The 17,027-nt window shown below is 62.1% G+C and overlaps 1 protein-coding gene across 1 annotated transcript; it reads right to left on the bottom strand.

Annotated features, from left to right (window-relative positions):
* Nucleotides 1-4,258: 4,258 nt before the first annotated feature.
* Nucleotides 4,259-9,252, bottom strand: LOC142820942 (neuropeptide Y receptor type 1-like). Its single transcript, XM_075910884.1, has 2 exons — nt 8,879-9,252; nt 4,259-7,284 (listed from the first exon to the last, which is right to left on the bottom strand). The coding sequence occupies exon 2, from the start codon at nt 7,235-7,237 to the stop codon at nt 6,107-6,109; it is 1,131 nt and encodes a 376-aa protein (XP_075766999.1). The 5' UTR covers nt 7,238-7,284; nt 8,879-9,252; the 3' UTR covers nt 4,259-6,106.
* Between the last annotated feature and the right edge of the window lie 7,775 nt (nt 9,253-17,027).

Here is a 17,027-nt window from a genome sequence, read left to right as displayed (position 1 = left end):
AGCACCTCTGCCATTTCCAAGTTTCCTGTTACTGTTTCTCCCTCCTCACTGAGCAACAGGCCTACCCTGTCCTTGGTCTTCCTGTTGCTTCTATTATATTTGTAGAACATTGCCAAACGTTTTGTGCCTTTTCCTTTCTAATTTTGCCCCTGCATACCTGTCTTGTTTGCTTATATTCAGCCTTTGTAATTTGACCTAGTTTCCACTTTTTATGAGACTCCTTTTTGATTTTTAGATCATGCAAGATCTGGTTAAGCCAAGGCGGTCTTTTGCCATATTTCCATCTTTCCTACGCAGCGGGATAGCTTGCTTTTGGGCCCTTAGTAATGTCCCTTTGAAAAACTGCCCACTCTCTTCAGTTGTTTTTCCCCTCAGTCTTGCTTCCCATGGGACCTTACCTATCAGCTCTCTGAGCTTCCCAAAATCCGCCTTCCTGAAATCCATTGTCTCTATTTTGCTGTTCTCCCTCCTACCGTTCCTTAGAATCAGGAACTCTATGGTTTCGTGATCACTTTCACTCAAGCTGCCTTCCACGTTCAAATTCTCAACCAGTTCCTCCCTATTTGTTAAAATCAAATCTAGAACAGCTTCCCCCCGGTAGCTTTTTCAACCTTCTGAAATAAAAATTTGTCTCCAATGCAGTCAAAGAACTTACTGGCTAATCTGTGCCCTGCTGTGTTAGTTTCCCTACATGTGTCTGGATAGTTGAAGTCCCCCATCACCACCAAATCCTGCACTTTGAATGATTTTGTGAGTTGTTTAAAAAAAGCTTCATCCACCTCTTCTGCCTGGGTAGGTGGCCTGTAGTAGACCCCTAGCATGACATCACCCTTGTTTTTTACCTCTTTTAACCTAACCCAGAGACTCAACACATCTGTCTCCTACATCCATCTCCACCTCAGTCCAAGTCTGTATATTTTTAATATATAAAGCAACACCTCCCCCATATTTTCCCTGCCTAGCCTTCCTGAGTCAGCTGTACCCCTCTATACCTATATTCCAATAGTGTTGTTATCCCACCAGGTCTCTGTGATACCGATTATGTCAGAGCTGTGTTTATTTATTAGGACTTCACGTTCTTCCTGCTTATTCCCCATACTCCTTGTTTTTGTATACAGGCATCTAAGACACTGATTTGATTATGCCTCCCAGTTCTTCCTTGTCCCTCCTTTATCTCTGCTGTTATAGCCCACGCTCCCTCCTATTTCTGAGCCATCTCCCAAGTCTCCATGTTTTTCACTTACCTGTGAGTTTTGGTCACCTGTTCCCATCAAACCCTAGTTTGAAGCCTCCTCCCTAGGTTAGCCAGTTTAATCTAAATACTCTCTTCCCCTTCCTCAGAAGATGAACCCCGTTCCTGCTTAGCCCAATATCCCAAAGGGGCTTAGCCACCATGGAGGGAGAGTGTGGCCTAGTGGGTAGCATGCACTGCTGGCTTGTGCACGGCGAGGGGGATGGGAGCAGCCCAGCCTTACTGGCATCCCGGGGTGGATTGGGCCAGCCTGGCTCATGAGTCACCCCGTCAGACCTGGGGCAAGGCCGTTGGGTAGCTCCTGGGCAGAGGCACCCAGGATCTGGGCTGCCTTGCTTGGGGTACCCAGGGCTGGTTCCACAGGCCCAGTGAGGGCCCCCCCCCCCGTACCCACTTCACAGCTGTCCCCCACCCACAGTTCTTGTCTCTAGCTGGCCCTTGGCAGGGAGAGCAGAGCACATAGTTGCTATAGAAACGGCACCGTTTCCCTGGCGACCCTCACTATGGAGACTAGAGGCTTGGGCTGGGGTGGGACCATGTCTGGCTGCATCTCCCAGGGAGGCAGGAGCTGGGGCAGAGCTCTCTGCAGTGTGCCCCCCCCCCCCCAGTGTGGTGGGGCCCAGATCCTTTGGCAACTTGCCCTGGCTGGATGGGACCAGGCAGCTTCTGGGGGGGGGGAGCCCCCGGGCCTCCAGCCTGTCCTCTCCCAGCCGCCTGCTGCTCCACCCCAAGGCCTCAAGCCCAGGGCACCTTCTGCCGCCTGGCTCCCAGACCTCTTGGTAGCTCCCCCAGGCTAGGCCCCGCGAGATTGGTCATGCCCAGAGACCTGTCTGAGCCACATGTTGGAGTCAACCTCCTCTCTCCACGTGTAAGGGCCTCTCGTGCGATGGCACCAGCACAGCTTTCACCAGGACTGGGTTCCCTGGCGCACGGCTCGCTCAGCAGCCTCGTGTTTCACTTGCACAGACACTCGAGCTGCCGGTGCCCCAGGCAGGGGCCTAGAGTGTTGGAGGAGGGGAGGCTACGTAAATCCAGCAGCTGCCCCCACAGGCACCCAGCAGCAAGGGCACCAGCCTTAGAGGTCACAGAGTTCCTGGGCAAGAAGGATCATTGTGGTGAGAGAATCCGACAACTGGCAGGGCCCTCAAGGCGAGTCCAGTCCCGGCAGGACCCAGCACCAGCTAGACCGTCCCTGGCAGGGTCTGTCCAGCCTGCTCTACGATATCCCCAGTGACAGCGATTCCACAGCCTCCCTGGGCAAATTAGTCCCGTGTTTCACCCCCCGATGGGACGTTTTTCCTAATGTCCAACCTCAACCTCCCCGGCCGCAGTTTAAGCCCCTTGCTCCTTGTCCTGTCCTCAGAGGCCCAGGAAAACAATTTTTGCATTGCTCCTTATGACACCCTTTTAGGGACGTGAAAACCGCTCTCCTGTCCCCTCTGTCTGCTCCTTTCCAGACTCAACAAGCCCCGTTCTTTCTCTCTGCCCGCCCGGGGCGTCTTCTAGCCCTTCACTCAGTCTTGCGGCTCTTCTCTGGCCCCTCTCCAGTTTCTCCACAGCTGGCCTGAAACGTGGTGCCCAGACCTGGCCACAGTCCTCCCGCCGAGGCCCAGTGAGCGCAGCGCGGCGCAGAGCGGAAGAACGACTCCTCGGGTCTGGCTGCCACACTCCTGTTCATGCCTCCCAGAATGCTCTTTGCTTTTTTGCAGCTGGTGACTCACATGTAGCTTGTGGGCCCCCGGATCCCTTGCTGCAAGCTTCTTCCTGGACAGTCGCGTCTGGTCTGACCCTCCCCCAGCTGCCCCTAGCCAGAGGTGCTGGAGCAGGGGGGGGGGGGGGGGGAGCTGTAGCACCCTGGCTTGTAGGGCTGCCATTTGATCTGGTGTTTCCAGTGTGGTTCAGCAGCTCCCAGTCCCCCCTCCCCATTCCAGCAGCCCTGCCCCCAGCACAGACCTGTGAGAAACCAGCCCATCTGGGTTCAGAACGGCCACTGGGGGACTCACGCCTTAGGGCCAGGCTGGATTGGTTGAGTCGGGGGGGGGGGGGGGCCCTTCCTTGGCCAGGCAGAGGGGCCCATGGAACTGCATGCAGACTGATCCAGTCTGCCCCCCCCCCCCCCCCGGCCTGTGCTGCGCTAACCCATCAAGCACTTCCCAGCTGCCAGCTCTGCCCTGGCTCTCGAACGCCCCTCGGCAGCTTAGCCACATCCTTCCTGCGTGGTGGGCCCAGAGCCGGCGCGGGACCCCAGCTGCGGCTGCCCCAGGGCCCCACACAGGCAAAGCGCCTCTCCGCTCGCGGATCACATTGGCCCTTTTGGCCCCAGCTCTGCATCGGGAGCTCGTATTCCACCGAGTCTCCACCGGGCCCCCGAAATGTTGTTCGGCGTCCCTCTCCCCAGCCTGGCCGTGCGTCTGACTCTCTGTTCCCAGACATACACATTGCTGCTGCCGGCTGTGTGCGCTCAGCTCTGGATCACTGACTGGCCCTCTGCCATTTAGCACGCCCCAGTCAGGGGGTTATCGGCAGCTGTCCTAGGGCTGATTTCTGTTTCTTTCAGCTCATCTGTCAAATTGTTACATGGCAAGAACCCCCCCCCCCTTGCAGAGCCCCGCTGAAAACACGCCCAGAACCTCCCCCCTCCCCGCAGAGCCCTGCTGGAAACACGCCCACGCACGGACAATTCCCATTAATTGCATTTTGTCACTTAGCCCGTTTCCAATCCCAGCAGTGTGTTGCTGATAATTTTATATCAGTCTATTGTCAGTGGGGACCCAGCCGAACACCACAGGGAAGTCTAAGTGTGTGACAGCACCACAATTTCCTTTGGCACCCAAATGTGTAATCTCACCAAAAAAAGCTACCAAGTGACTGACAGGCTCTAGGGTCTGCAAACCCATGTGGACTGGCATTAGTCACAGAAACTTCCTTTAATCAAGTTCTGTATGGGCCACTCCATAATCTTACCCAGGACTGATGTCAGATGGCAGGCCTTTAATTACCTGGGCATCTTGTTTACATTTTAATACTGCTACATTAGCTATCTTCCAGAATGTCTCCACTGTTCCAAGAGTTACTGAAAAGCAGCATTAAAGGCCTAGCAAACTCCTCCGGCAGCTCTTTTAAAACTCTTGGCTGCAGGTTATCTGGACCAGCTGATTTTTAAAATGTCTAACGGTAGCAGCTGCTCTTTAACATTCTCCATAAATAGTACTGTAATGGCAAGAGTCTTAGCTAACTATGTCAGCTGTTCTCTCCCAAAATATAACACTCCCACCTCTGTATCCCCACAATCTGTTTCTTTTGCTTATTGCCCTTGCATCTGGCCAAGGGAATTGCAACTCATGAAAGCGTATGTCATGGTCCGAGTGTCCGTCTGTACCGGTGCCCTGGGCCCCTTGTTGCTTTGGCAGTCTGGTTGATACTAATTCCATCCAGGAATGGCCACTCTTTGGGTTCCAAATCTACTTGAAACACGTCACTTCCTGGGTGCTCGTGGCTTGTGGGCCAGGTGAGGGGAACACGAAAGGTTGGGAGGAGGCTGATGGGAGAAGGTGCTTAAATGCCCACGTGCAGAGAGCTGCGGAGCATCGTTTAAAGGGGGTCGATTTGCTTCCCCCAGCCCCCCTCCAGTGGAGAAGAGACCTGGTGTGGCTGGTGACCGTCCCTGGCACACAGGTGTCCAGCAGGCAGGCTGTGGCACCCTGGGGCACCTGCCCTGGGAGTTCAAGGGAATTACTCAGATTTCATCCCCGGGCTGCAGTCAAGGCGTTTCGGCAGGATACGTATTTACAGGCGGGCGAGGAGCACGGACCGTTTGCCACAGCCGGCCCCGCGCTCAGCACTGCGGCAGGAGACAGGCACGTGCGACGAGCAGGCGACATCGGACACTCAGCTGGGCGGGAACAAGGACAGGAAAGTGCCGGCTACGCCCCGGGGGCAGCGAGCCGGAGCCAGCGCAGAACGACCAGCGAGCTCTCACAAGTGGGCAGAGGAGAAGCTGGTCACGTGGCCCAGGAGCCTGGCGGCTGCTGCAGCAGAAAGTGGGGGGCCGCCTGAGCTCCTGGCCAGCAAGGGGATGAGTCTGCTCTCCTGGTGGTGGCGGGGCCCCGGCTCCTTTGCAGCCCTGGCACGAGGCATCTCGTGGGACCCTGCCAGTCCTCTCCAGGGCCGGGCCCCGCACGCTGTGGCTTGGCTTTGAGAACAGAACGGAATTAACCCCCCCCGCCCCCAGCAAGCCCAGCCCACCACTTCGGCTCCATCCCACGGCGCCAGCTCGCAAGTTCAGCCAGCTCCTCCTTCTCTCTCGGAAGCCCCGTCAGTTCGGCGCGTCCGGCTTGGGGGAATCCGGGGCCCTGGGTGCCACCCTGCGCCCAGGGGCAGAGTTCTCAGAGGAGTCCAAGCAGGTGCTAAGGCCCCAGGTACACGTGAGCACAAGTCCATGAGCTGCTGAGTAGCTGTGCTGGAGCCTGGGACCCGCTGTTCTCGAAATGCACCTGGGACCGTTTCTATTTGCCCCAGTGGCTGCAGCTCTGGTGGCCGAGAGCTGGAATCTCCCAGCCTGGCAACAGCCCCATGGGGGGGTCACGCACCCCTGAAAACCTGCTGGGCCAGGACTGCGGGTCCGTTTCACCCTCCCCAGCGGGCCGGAGCCGCGAGCAGCCAAGTGTGATCAGCCCCTCCGAACGCGGTGGGCAAGGAGGTGAAGGCCCAAACGCCCTGCAGTGCAGCCCTTGGCACCCCCAGGCCCGAGCTATGGCGCTAGCGCTGGGCTCTCGGGGCCTTGCGCACCTTGCCGGGGGCCTGGGGAGTGTGGGAGCCCCGTGGCCGGGCTCTGGCGGGATCCCCCAGCCTGCCCTAGACGTGCGGGGAGGGCGTGTGGCCGCTGGGCGAGGGCGGCGCCCCCCCGCTGCGCAGCGAGGCCTTGGAGAGCTCGGTGCTGACCGTGGAGAGCGGGAAGCTCTCGTAGGCGTCCTTCCCCGCCGGGCAGCTGCAGCGGGCGAGCAGGGCCTTGAGCTCCTGCTGGAAGTTGCTGTTGAGGAAGCCGTAGAGCAGGGGGTTGATGCAGGTGGAGGCCATGGCCGCCAGGTGGCAGAGGGAGAAGATGAGGTTGTGGTGACACACCGAGATCAGCTCGTGGGCCCAGTCGTACAGGGCGTTGAAGACGGTCAGGGGCAGCCAGCAGGCGGCGAAGGCGGCCACGAGGCAGGCCAGCATGACGCTGACCCGCCGGTGGCTGGCGGCCCGGGCGCCGTCCTTGGACCGCTCCAGCATGTCCCGCCGGCGGCGCAGGCGCAGGAAGACGCGGCAGTAGCAGGCCAGGATGAGCAGCAGGGGCAGGAAGTACTGGAAGAGCAGCAGGCAGGTGGTGTAGGCCAGGCGGTGCCCGTCCGATGGCCACTTCTCCACGCACACCAGCTGGCCGGCCCCGGCGCCCGAGGGCAGGCTGAGGTTGCGGAAGGGCTCGTCCGTCAGGACGCTGAAGGCCAGGAAGGGCAGGGAGATGCAGCCCGACACCAGCCAGGTGAGGCTCACGGCCAGGTAGGCGTGGCCGGCCCCCGGCCTCCAGCCGGTGGGGTTGGTGATGAGCTGGTGCCTCTCCAGGGCGATCCAGGCCAGCGAGAGGATGGAGACGGTGACGGAGACGCACTGCGCGAAGGGGCTGGCCTTGCACAGGAACTCGCCCAGCACCCACCGGTCCATGAGGGTGTAGATGACGGTGACGGGCAGGCAGACTAGGCTCATGAGCAGGTCGGAGCAGGCCAGGTTGGCGATGAAGATGCTGGTGACGTTCCTGGGCTGCTTGTGCCGGGCGATGGCGCCCACCAGGCAGAGGTTCCCCACCAGCCCCACGGCCAGCAGGGCGCTGTAGGCCACGATGAGCAGGGTGCTGTTCCCCACCGAGGCGCCGCACGGCCCCTCCTGCTCCCAGGCCAGGCCCAGCCGCCCGGAGACATTCAGATAGAGCAGCTGCAGCAGCTCGTCCATCCTCGGCGCCGCAGGTAGGGGTCGCCCTCTGCGCCCAGCGTCCCAGCCTGGCAAGACAGGGGACACCAGCTGGGGGGTGGCACCATGGGCGTGTCGCCATGAGGGCATCCAGCTGGGCCTCGTGCCCACCTGCTGCCCAGCCTCACACCAGAGCCCCCCATGGGCCCGAAGCTCCCTCCCGCGCCTCCTGGAGCCAGGTCTGATGTCCCCCATGTCCTAGCAGCTCAGCATCCCTCTACAGCTTTGCAAAGTCCAGCGCCCCCCACATGCCCGAGCCCTGTGTGTGCCCAAGCAGCGCCCCCTCCCTCCCACATGTGCCCCAGCCACTTCTGGGGACTCCCGGGGGGGCTCTGAGGGGTGAGTGGCTGAGGGAAGGGGGTGCCGGAGGGCCAGGGCCGGGCGACGGCCGGCCAGTGCAGGGAGGGAATGGCCGGTGAGTTAAAGCATTTGTGGGGGAGTGGGAAGGAGCCCCAGATGGTGCCGGACAGAGCATAATGGGCCTGGAAAGGTGGGCACAGAATGACCCGAGTGGGCCAAGTCAGCTGTGCGGTGCCATCGCCTGGCATCCTCCCTGGGCACCCCGGAGCCATGTGCCAGGGAGACACCTGCCCTGCTCTGCCTCTGATGGCAGCGGGAAGGGGGGAGAGTGTGTGTGTGTGTAGCTCTGTGCCTACAAGGGAGCTGTGTGTGTGTAGCTGTGTGCGAGGGTGCGTGGGCGTGTGCAGGGCCTGGAGTGTGGTGTGGAGGCCGGGTGTGTGTCAGTGTGTAGCTCTGTGCAGGAAGGAGAGCGCTGTGAGGGGGGAATACGTGGCGCTCTAGGGGAGCAGTGTGTGCCCTGGGGACTTGTTGTGAGGGGGGCATGAGCAGGACTCGGGGGGGGGGGGGCTGCGCGGGGGGATGCGCAGGGCTCTGATTGCGGGGGGGGATGCGCGAGGGGATGCGCAGGGCTCTGAGTGCGGGGGGGATGCGCGAGGGGATGCGCGGGGCTCTGAGTGCGGGGGGGATGCGCGAGGCTCTGAGTGCGGGGGGATGCGCGGGGCTCTGAGTGCGGGGGGGATGCGCGAGGGGATGCGCGGGGCTCAGAGTGCGGGGGGGATGCGCGGGGCTCAGAGTGCGGGGGGGATGCGCGGGGCTCTGAGTGCGGGGGGGATGCGCGAGGCTCTGAGTGCGGGGGGGATGCGCGGGGCTCTGAGTGCGGGGGGGATGCGCGGGGCTCTGAGTGCGGGGGGGATGCGCGAGGGGATGCGCGGGGCTCAGAGTGCGGGGGGGATGCGCGGGGCTCTGAGTGAGGGGGGATGCGCGAGGGGATGCGCGGGGCTCTGAGTGAGGGGGGATGCGCGCGGCTCAGAGTGCGGGGGGGATGCGCGCGGCTCAGAGTGCGGGGGGGATGCGCGGGGCTCTGAGTGAGGGGGGATGCGCGAGGGGATGCGCGCGGCTCAGAGTGCGGGGGGGATGCGCGGGGCTCTGAGTGAGGGGGGGATGCGCGGGGCTCAGAGTGCGGGGGGGATGCGCGCGGCTCAGAGTGCGGGGGGGGATGCGCGGGGGGATACGCGGGGCTCTGTCTGCAGCCCAGCGCCCCCTCCCCAGCCGGGCAGCGACTCTGGGCTGGCCCCGGCCCCGGCCCCGGCCCCGCCCCCTCACCTGGGTCCGGGAGGCTCCGGCTCCGCGCGGCCGCTGCTGCAGCGTCTGGCCCCTCTCCGGGCTGCCGAGGGAGGGGTCCGGCCCTCAGGAGGCGGCGCGGAGACGCCCCGGGCCCCGCCCAGGAGGGGGGGCTCTGTCCGGGGGGGCGGCTCGGGGGGTGGCACCAGCCGGGCTCCCCCAGCAGCCAGAGACTCTGCGGGGGCGTCTCCAGAGCGAAGGGAGGAGGCGCGCGAACTGCAGGCGCCCCCACCGCATCCCAGCTCCTCCCCCCCGACCGGCACCCCCCGATCCTCCCGCCCGGGCTCCCCCCGACTGGCACCCCCCGATCCTCCCGCCCGGGCTCCCCCCGACCGGCACCCCCCCCCCCGGCTCCTTCCGACCGGCACCCCCCCCGATCCTCCTGCCAGGGGTTCCCCCCACCGGCACCCCCCGATCCTCCCACCATGGGCTCCCCCCGACCGGCACCTCCCCCATCCTCCTGCTACGGGCTGCCCCCCACCGGCAACCCCCGATCCTACCGCCACAGGCTCCCCCCGACCGGCACCCCCCCATCCTCCTCCCACGAGCTCCCCCTAACTGGAACCCCCCCCATCCTCCCACCATGGGCTCTCCCTGACTGGCACCCCCCCCCCCGATCCTCCCACCACAGGCTCCCCCCGACGGCACCCCCCCCCCGTTCCCCCAGCCCCAGGCTCCCCTGGACTCACATCTCCTGATCATCCAGTCCTGGGCTCCCCCCGACCCTGCAGCCCCTGTAAACCCAGCCCTGGGCTCCCCAGGGTGTCACACGGACCCTGCCACAGCCCTGGGCCATGTGCAGCTGGGGGCGGTGGGGTGGGTACAGCCAGGTCCCTGCTCCTAGCACAAGGGTTGGGCACTGGGTGCCACAGGCCCCAGGGTTGCGCCCAGCCTGGCAGGAGGCAGCGTGATGACTGGTCAGCCCGGGGGTGCAGGCCAGGGTACCTGGGTTCTATTCCTGGTTCTTTTAGCATCCGCCCTTAGACAAGTCACCCTCTTGTGCCTCAGTTTCCCCATCGTTGAAATGGCAGGGTACTGCTGAGCAGGGCTCCTGCAGCGCTGCACCGTGGGTTGATGCTGAGGGCGGTAATTGCTCCCTTGCATAGGGGCCATGCAGGGACCTCCACCCCAGCACAGACCCAGTGGCAAGTCCTGCCAAGACGGTGCATTTCCTGCCACCCATCGGCATTTTGCAGCCTCTCAGCCTCGTCCCGTCCCTTGGAGGGTGGGAGAGAGGGTGCAGCGCAGGACGCCCCAGCTGGGCTAAATCAGGCTGGGGTCAGAGAACCCAGCTTGGCAGGGAGGCTGTTTCTAGCCAGCGGCAGAGGGATCAAGATCACAAAAGGCTTCTCACTCAATTAAAGGCCGCCCGCTCGATGACCCTGCAAACATGGCCAGGCTGCCAGTCACAGACAGGAAACAGAAGGCAGGAGTCAGTGCTCTGTTTTCAGCCTGGAGAGGTGGCTAGTGCTGTCCCCAGGGGGCTGCAAACACTTTCATAACCATCTGGGAAATGGGGGGACAGGGAGCTGGCACATTTGCGGATGAGTCAGAATCACGTGGGTGGTTCTTAACCTGAGGGTAATTACCTCCCAAGGGCGAATTTCAGGGGTAATCCATTGAAAATACAATAGGGGTCAATTTTGGTTAATATAATGTCTGAGAAACAAACGACAGGAAAACGGAGTCACTGTGATTTTCTTTGTCTGTTGCCAGTTAAAAGGAGGAGGGTCATTTGGGCTTTTGGTTCAGCTGAAGGGGTAGCAGTGCCCAAGGGGTTAAGAACCACTTCTCCAGCCCCGCTAGGCCCCAGCAGTCTGCAGAGGGCCACGGAAGGGACCTTGCCACCCTGAGCACGTGGGCAACAAAATGGCAGATGCAAGCCAACGTTGAGCAATGCACATTGGGAAACTGCCAGAGTCTAAACCAGCTGGTACCACCCCGAGGCCCTGGCGTCACCGTGGACAGTTCTCTCAGACACCCACCCGCCAAGAGAACGTGGGGCATCCTGGAGCAAGGGGTGGAGAATAAGACAGAGAATATCTTAGCGCCTCTCTAACTCCATGGGCCGCCCACACCTTGAGTGCTGCATGCAGACGTGCTCACCCATCTCAAAACAGATCTCTTGGCATCGGGAAAAGTTCAGAAAAGGGCAACAAAACAAGCAGGGGTAGGGACCAGCTGCCACTGGACAAGAGAGTAAGAAGTCTGGGGCTTTTCAGCGTGGAAAAGAGACGACGTGGGGGGAGAAGATGGATGTTTATAAATCACGCGCCGTGTGCAGAAGGTACATAAGGACGTGTCATTTACTGCTCATAACGCAGGAATTAGGAGTTGCCCATGAAATGAAGCAGCAGCAGATGTAGAAGTATTCGCACTCAGCCCGTGGCGCCTTGTGACAGTGCTGGATTGTGATGAGACCGCTCAGGTCATTGTTGCAACCACTGTTCTATGTTTGCACCAAGTCGTGCGCAAAGTGGTCGGGTGAGGTGAGGCGTCTGAAACGGTCACGAGTTGCTGGCTCTGGGCCTGCTATTGGCAGGCTGGCGTCGTTTCTGCATTTACAGTTATGAGTACGGGCTCTGCGCTGGTGTGTCACACGGTAGCTCCGGGGTAACCCGCAGAGCACGTCCGGGGTAACTCCTCGGGCTGATGGGCCCAGCAAGAACAGCCAACGGGGCCCGGGAGGTATCAGCTGCTCCCCTGACTGGGCTTCCCTGCAAAGCTTCCATCTGGGACGTGGAGCCTGGCAGCCACAGCAAGAGCCTGAGTCCTGCATGGAGGGGGGCTGGCCCATGGGACTCCACCCTCCCTCTGGGTCACACTGCTACACCAGGACAATGGGCTCCCCAGGGATATGAAGGGCCCTGGAAATTCCTCCATGTCGCCTTCAATCCTGCGTCTCCCCTGGGCAGGGTCTCTGCTACAAGCTGAAGCTCTGAGCAAAGGACAGACCCTAAGAGCGGCCGCACTCCAGAGACTGGCCTGCGCCAGCGGATTGTTCCACCCCCGCTGCAAGCCTGCGCTGAGCCCTTGGCGAATGGGTCTGATTCCTTTCACCATTTCAGTTCTCACCTGTCTGTCTGTCTGTCTGTCGGACTGGCCCAGCGGGCTCTGGTGAGAGCTGCGGGGCACATTGACCTGGGACCGCAGCTGGTCCTTTGGGATGGGGGGAACCTGTTCGGATTCGGTGCGACTGGGTTTCATCACTTCTTACCTGTACAAGATGTGGGGCTGGCGGTGGCACTAGAAGGCTGGAGTGGATGAGCTGTCCTCTTACCCCAGCAGCCTGCTGGCATGAAAAATGGTCCAACAGTGGCGCCCAGTGGCTGGCAGCAGCATCGCTGCCCAGAGGTGCTTAGGCAGCAGGGTCTAAATTTGATCTCCTGCACATGCATCTTATCAATGGGGAAACTGAGGCACCACGCGGGGCAGAGAGTGGCCCGAGCTCAGCAACGGGCCCGGGAAGAGAACCCCGGTGGCCTGACCCCCCACCCTTGTGTGCTGCGAGGTGCTGAGTGCTGCCAGCGCTGCCAGTTCCCCTGTGAGTCTCCCGGGCCCGGTGCATGTGGGAAGCCCCAGCTCCCGGAGTCCTGGGCTGAGAGCAGGTCCCAGGGCTGGGCAGGGGGGCAGGCTTAAGGAGAAGGCAAAGAATCGAACCCAGCAGCGACTGGCTTGAAACCTCTCGGGGCGGGGGCGGGGGCGGGGCCGGACAGGCCGGCGATGCTGGGGTCCTGGAGAGCCAGGAAATGGCTGTTTGTCAGTGACAAGCGGCTCTGTGGCTCGCTCAGCCACAGCTGCCAGGCCCCTGCCCAGTGGTGGCTTTTCTGGCCTCCTGCCTGGGGACGAGCTGCAACTGAGTGACCCCTGCTGGTTCCCTCGGCAGGCAGATCCCCCCCCATCTGTCCCGCGCCCTCCCCTGCCCAGCAGTCTGCACACAGTGCCATCCTGCAGCTGTGGGTATGAGGCCAAGCCTGCCAGGGGGCTGTCCTGGGCCCACATCAGCCAGCTCAGAGCAATGCCTGGAGGACAGGCCGGGGGGCAGATCCCGTGCTGGGCAGGGTGGGGGCAGGGCCTGTGTCACAGAAGGAACCTCAGGAGGAATCAACTCCAGCCCCCTGCCCAAAGCAGGACCAACCCCAACTACATCACCCAGCCAGGGGGCTTGGTCAGGCCGGGACTTCAAAACCTCTAGGGACGGAGACTCCACCCCTCCCGAGGGAACCCCTCCCAGCGCTTCCCCCCTCCTAGCCCCCCACTGCGAGCTGAGCCCATTGCTCCTCATTGCCACCTGCCCCACTGAGAGCAGCCTCTCGCCAGCCTCTTTGGACCCCCCTTCAGGAAGTCGCAGGCTGCTCTCAAATCCCCCCTCGCTCTTCTCTTCTGCAGACTAAACAAGCCCAAATCCCTCAGCCTCTCCTCGCAGGCCACGTGCTTCAGCCCCGAATCATTTTGGTTGCCCCCCGCTGGACCCTCTCCAATGTGGCCACTTCCTGTCGGTAGCAGGAGCTCAGGACTGGACGCAACACTCCAGCTGCAGGCAGGCCGGGGCAGAGTCCACGCTGAACAGGCTGGGCAGAGGACAAGGGTTTGGGCTTGGTGAGGATGGCAGCTGGCAGCCCTGGCTAGAGGAGCTATGGGCAGGCGGAAGTCACTGGGTTTTCACTGTGGTCCCCTGCTGCCCACAGGCTCCGAACCGGTCCCAGCTAGAAACGGGACCCGACCGGCTCTGAGCAGCCTCGGGGGCCTGGCCCCCGCTCAGGTCACGGTGATGCAGCCAAGCAGGGCAAGGCTGAGCAGGCCCAGCGTCCGCCAGGCCCGTGGCACGTGTGACCAGCCGTGGCAGGGTCAGCAGTGAACAGCTGGGCCACGCTTGGCTCGGAGCGTCGGAAACACGGAGCCAGGCTGGGTGGGCGGGGCCTCACGCCGGTCGGCCCAACCTGTGGCAGGGGCCCGTGCAGCCTTTCGCCACCAGAGGGCGCCAGGCTAATCAAAAGGGCCCAGGAATAAATCAAGGCCCCCCCAGGGATGGCGCTGCAGGCTCCCAACCCCTCTCCCCGGCACAAGGGCCGCATGCGGCTCACGGGCCCTCGAGAGAAGAGGCAGCACCTGTCAGGATCACGTGCCGTGTGTGGGGCTGCGCTGGGCAACATGCAGGGAGGCCGATGTGGGGCCAGCACGTGCTGGGGGGTGTGACCGCAGGGGCTGGGGGGAGCAAGCAGGCCTGGGCGGGGCAGGGGTAGGCCGCACTGGGGAGGCGTCCGGTTCGGCTGGGGAGCTGCAGGGGCCAGTCCAGGAGGCCCGGGGCCGGCAGTGCACCCAGCACGAGGCAGGAACGTGCCTGAGGCACAGAGCAACCCCTGCCGCCGGGCGGGCTCAGCTGGACGATGCCGCCTGCACACGGGCATCGGTGCTGGCTGGAGTCTCCGGACTCTGAGCCGGGCGTGAAAGCTCCCTGCTCCCCCCCCCCCCCCATCAGCTCGTCCCAGACATTCCCAGTCTCAAAGCCAGCGGCTCCCCGCCCCCTACTCTACAGGGGTTTGGCTCGCTGTGCGAGTGCACGGTGCCCTACCCAGCACTTGCTGTTAGAGCAACCAGCTGCTGGGCTGCCCTGAACTCGGGCTCGTAGCCCGGGCGGGACAAGGCAGTTTGCACTTTTCACGCCTTCGCCTTTAACTCAACCTGCAAGCGCATCTGAGAACTGCCGTCTGCAGCCTGGGATCCCGGCCTGGCTCTCTGCCTGACTTCCACCAAGTGGCCGACGTGCGCAGGCCCAGCGGCAGAGAGCCAGGTGTCTTGGGACCAGCCAAACCGCAGCCTGCAGGGTTCGCTGCGGGGAGGTAACAGTGGAGTCGATTAACCAATAAGCAAAAGCTTACAGGTCAATGCTCTGGACTACACGCATTTCCCCCTCCTCCTTGTGACGGAGAAGTTAATCCGAGGAGGGCTGTACACACTTGCCAGGGCCTTTTTTAACAGGGTGGCCAGCAGCCTGGCTGAGTCCTGGCTCACACGGGGTCCGGGATCTCCCCCTGCTGCTACTCTGCATTTAAAGTGGATTAGGACCCAGGTGTGCAGGCAGCTCCGCTCAGTTCCAGCTCACACCGGGTCCGGGAGCTCAGACCCGCCCCTGGACAGGGGCTGCTACCACCCTGCGCTGCTGCCTCTTTCACAGGGCGACAGGCAGCCGGTCCGCGAGGGGAGCTGGTTTTTAAACTGGCTCCCCTGATCCAGAGGCAGCAGCACAGAGCGGCAGGGGGCTGCTCGTGAATGCGCCCGGAGCGCACTGGCTGCCAGCCCTGCCCCGGGGTCTACAGAACAGTCGAGTAACCGATAAGAACTCGTGAGGTTACTCGACTATTCAATTAACCAACATTTAACATTCGGCGGCAGCTCACAGAAGTCCCTGAATCCCTTTGTGACTTTGCGCCCTCGGGCGGCTCCGCAAAGGGGACGAACCTGGATTAAGTCAAGTGAATCCAGTTTGAAAACACTTGTGTACACATGACGCCAGCCGTGGGAGCATGTGAAGCTGGCGGGGAGTGGAGTTAGCTCCGTGTGTATTCCGTGTGCGCGCCGTGCTGCTTTGGTAGTCTTCCTGCCGCATCCCACTCGGCCCTGTGTCGGGTGCCCGCGTGCCCTGGCCGGGACAGACTTTGCCCGGGAAGCGAGTACATAACAAGAGCCGCGCTATTCCCCCGGAAGCTGCTCGCAGCTCTGCAGAGCACCCCTGGAGGCCACACAAAGCTGAACTGCGCAGCTGCAGCACACACTGCGGGCCAGACAGCAGGCCCTGCAGCCACTGGGCATGCCAGCACCTCCCTGCCCTGTGCAGCCATCCTGGGCCACGCCCTTCGCAGCCCCAAACTCAGGGTCCTGAGAGCAGCTGCACCCGGGAGTCCGACCTGAGCCCCCAGCTGCCCTGGCAAGGTGGAGCCGGGCACTCCACCCGCAAAGCCCGTGAGCAAGGGGAGGCAAGGCCAGCGATGTGGCGTGTCCCGCCCGACGGTTTCTTTGTAGCTGTCGGACACTGGGTGGGTTCAGGAAATAGTTTCGTTATGAGACAGCGCTGCAGCAGCAGCAGTTCATTTACTGCAGGGCTACTCAACTTTGGCAGCCCCGGGGACCACAGTGATGCTCACAGCACATGCTGAGGGCCGCAACCTAAGTGTGGTTGCAAGTACATGCAAATATATATGCAAATATATGCAAATAGCTTCTTTCACACTGACGGGAATGAATACAAAGATTAAGCCACGGCGCCGGACCCAACCGTGGCCAGTGTGAGCCAGTCAGCACCTCTCAGGCTCTGCCCACAAGGCCAAGCAGCCAGCACGTCCCACAATGCCCCAGCGCTCCCGGCACCTCCTCCCTGGGGGCTAGAAACACCGATACCCTGAACCCGTCTGTCCAGCAAGCCCGTCCACTTGCGTCGTTCAATGCTCGCCCCGCCGGGGAGACGCCTCGCTGCTGTGCAGTGTTCCACAGGATCCCACCCCCGGGCGCCGTGTCGAGCCCCGCACAAACCCAACCCGCCCCGCGGGCCACAAACAAACGGGCGTGTTGAGTAGCCCTGGTTTAAAGGCTAATGGTTGCTTATTATAGAACTAGCAGACTTACCGGCGTTGCCCAGGTCTTTCAGGGCAGGGGCTGGTGGCGTGGGGCTGCAGGGCTTTGGGACCATGAGGGTGCAGAAGACTGGGGGCAGGGGGTTGGAGTGATGGTTGGGGGTGAGGAGGGGCTCAGGGCATGGAGTCCCATCCAGCATGGAGCTTTTCCTTCCACAAGCCCCCACCCTGAAGCCAGGGGTGTTTTCTCTCCCTCCCCCCCAATTTTTTCTCCAGCACTGGGGAAAGGGTTTGGGGCAAGCAGGCTACTTACTGGTGGGCTGGCAGGCAAAATGGCAGAGCCCCTGCCCTGCTGGCCACTCCCTTCTTGGTGGTGGGGCTCCCCCAGTGGCCACTCTCATATCACACCCCCCCACACACACAGCAGCCCCTCCCTTTGCATGTTACGGAAACCTGTCCTTTTCCCAGGGCTTCCAGGTGTCCTGGCACGGCCAACCCCCGACCTTGCTTTAAGTTAGGAGAAGAGAAAGCCGCATCCCTAATTTGGTGGCCCGTATTGGAGT

The sequence above is a fragment of the Pelodiscus sinensis genome, chromosome 28 (genome assembly GCF_049634645.1).
Source record: "Pelodiscus sinensis isolate JC-2024 chromosome 28, ASM4963464v1, whole genome shotgun sequence".
In the NCBI taxonomy this organism is placed as follows: Eukaryota; Metazoa; Chordata; order Testudines; family Trionychidae; genus Pelodiscus; species Pelodiscus sinensis.
Note: the sequence above shows the minus strand (reverse complement) of the source record. Positions and strands in the feature narration are given on the sequence as shown.

Bases quoted from the DNA above. Each gene is read 5' to 3' on its own strand.
- LOC142820942 (XM_075910884.1), bottom strand. From the start codon at position 7,237: ATGGACGAGCTGCTGCAGCTGCTCTATCTGAATGTCTCCGGGCGGCTG.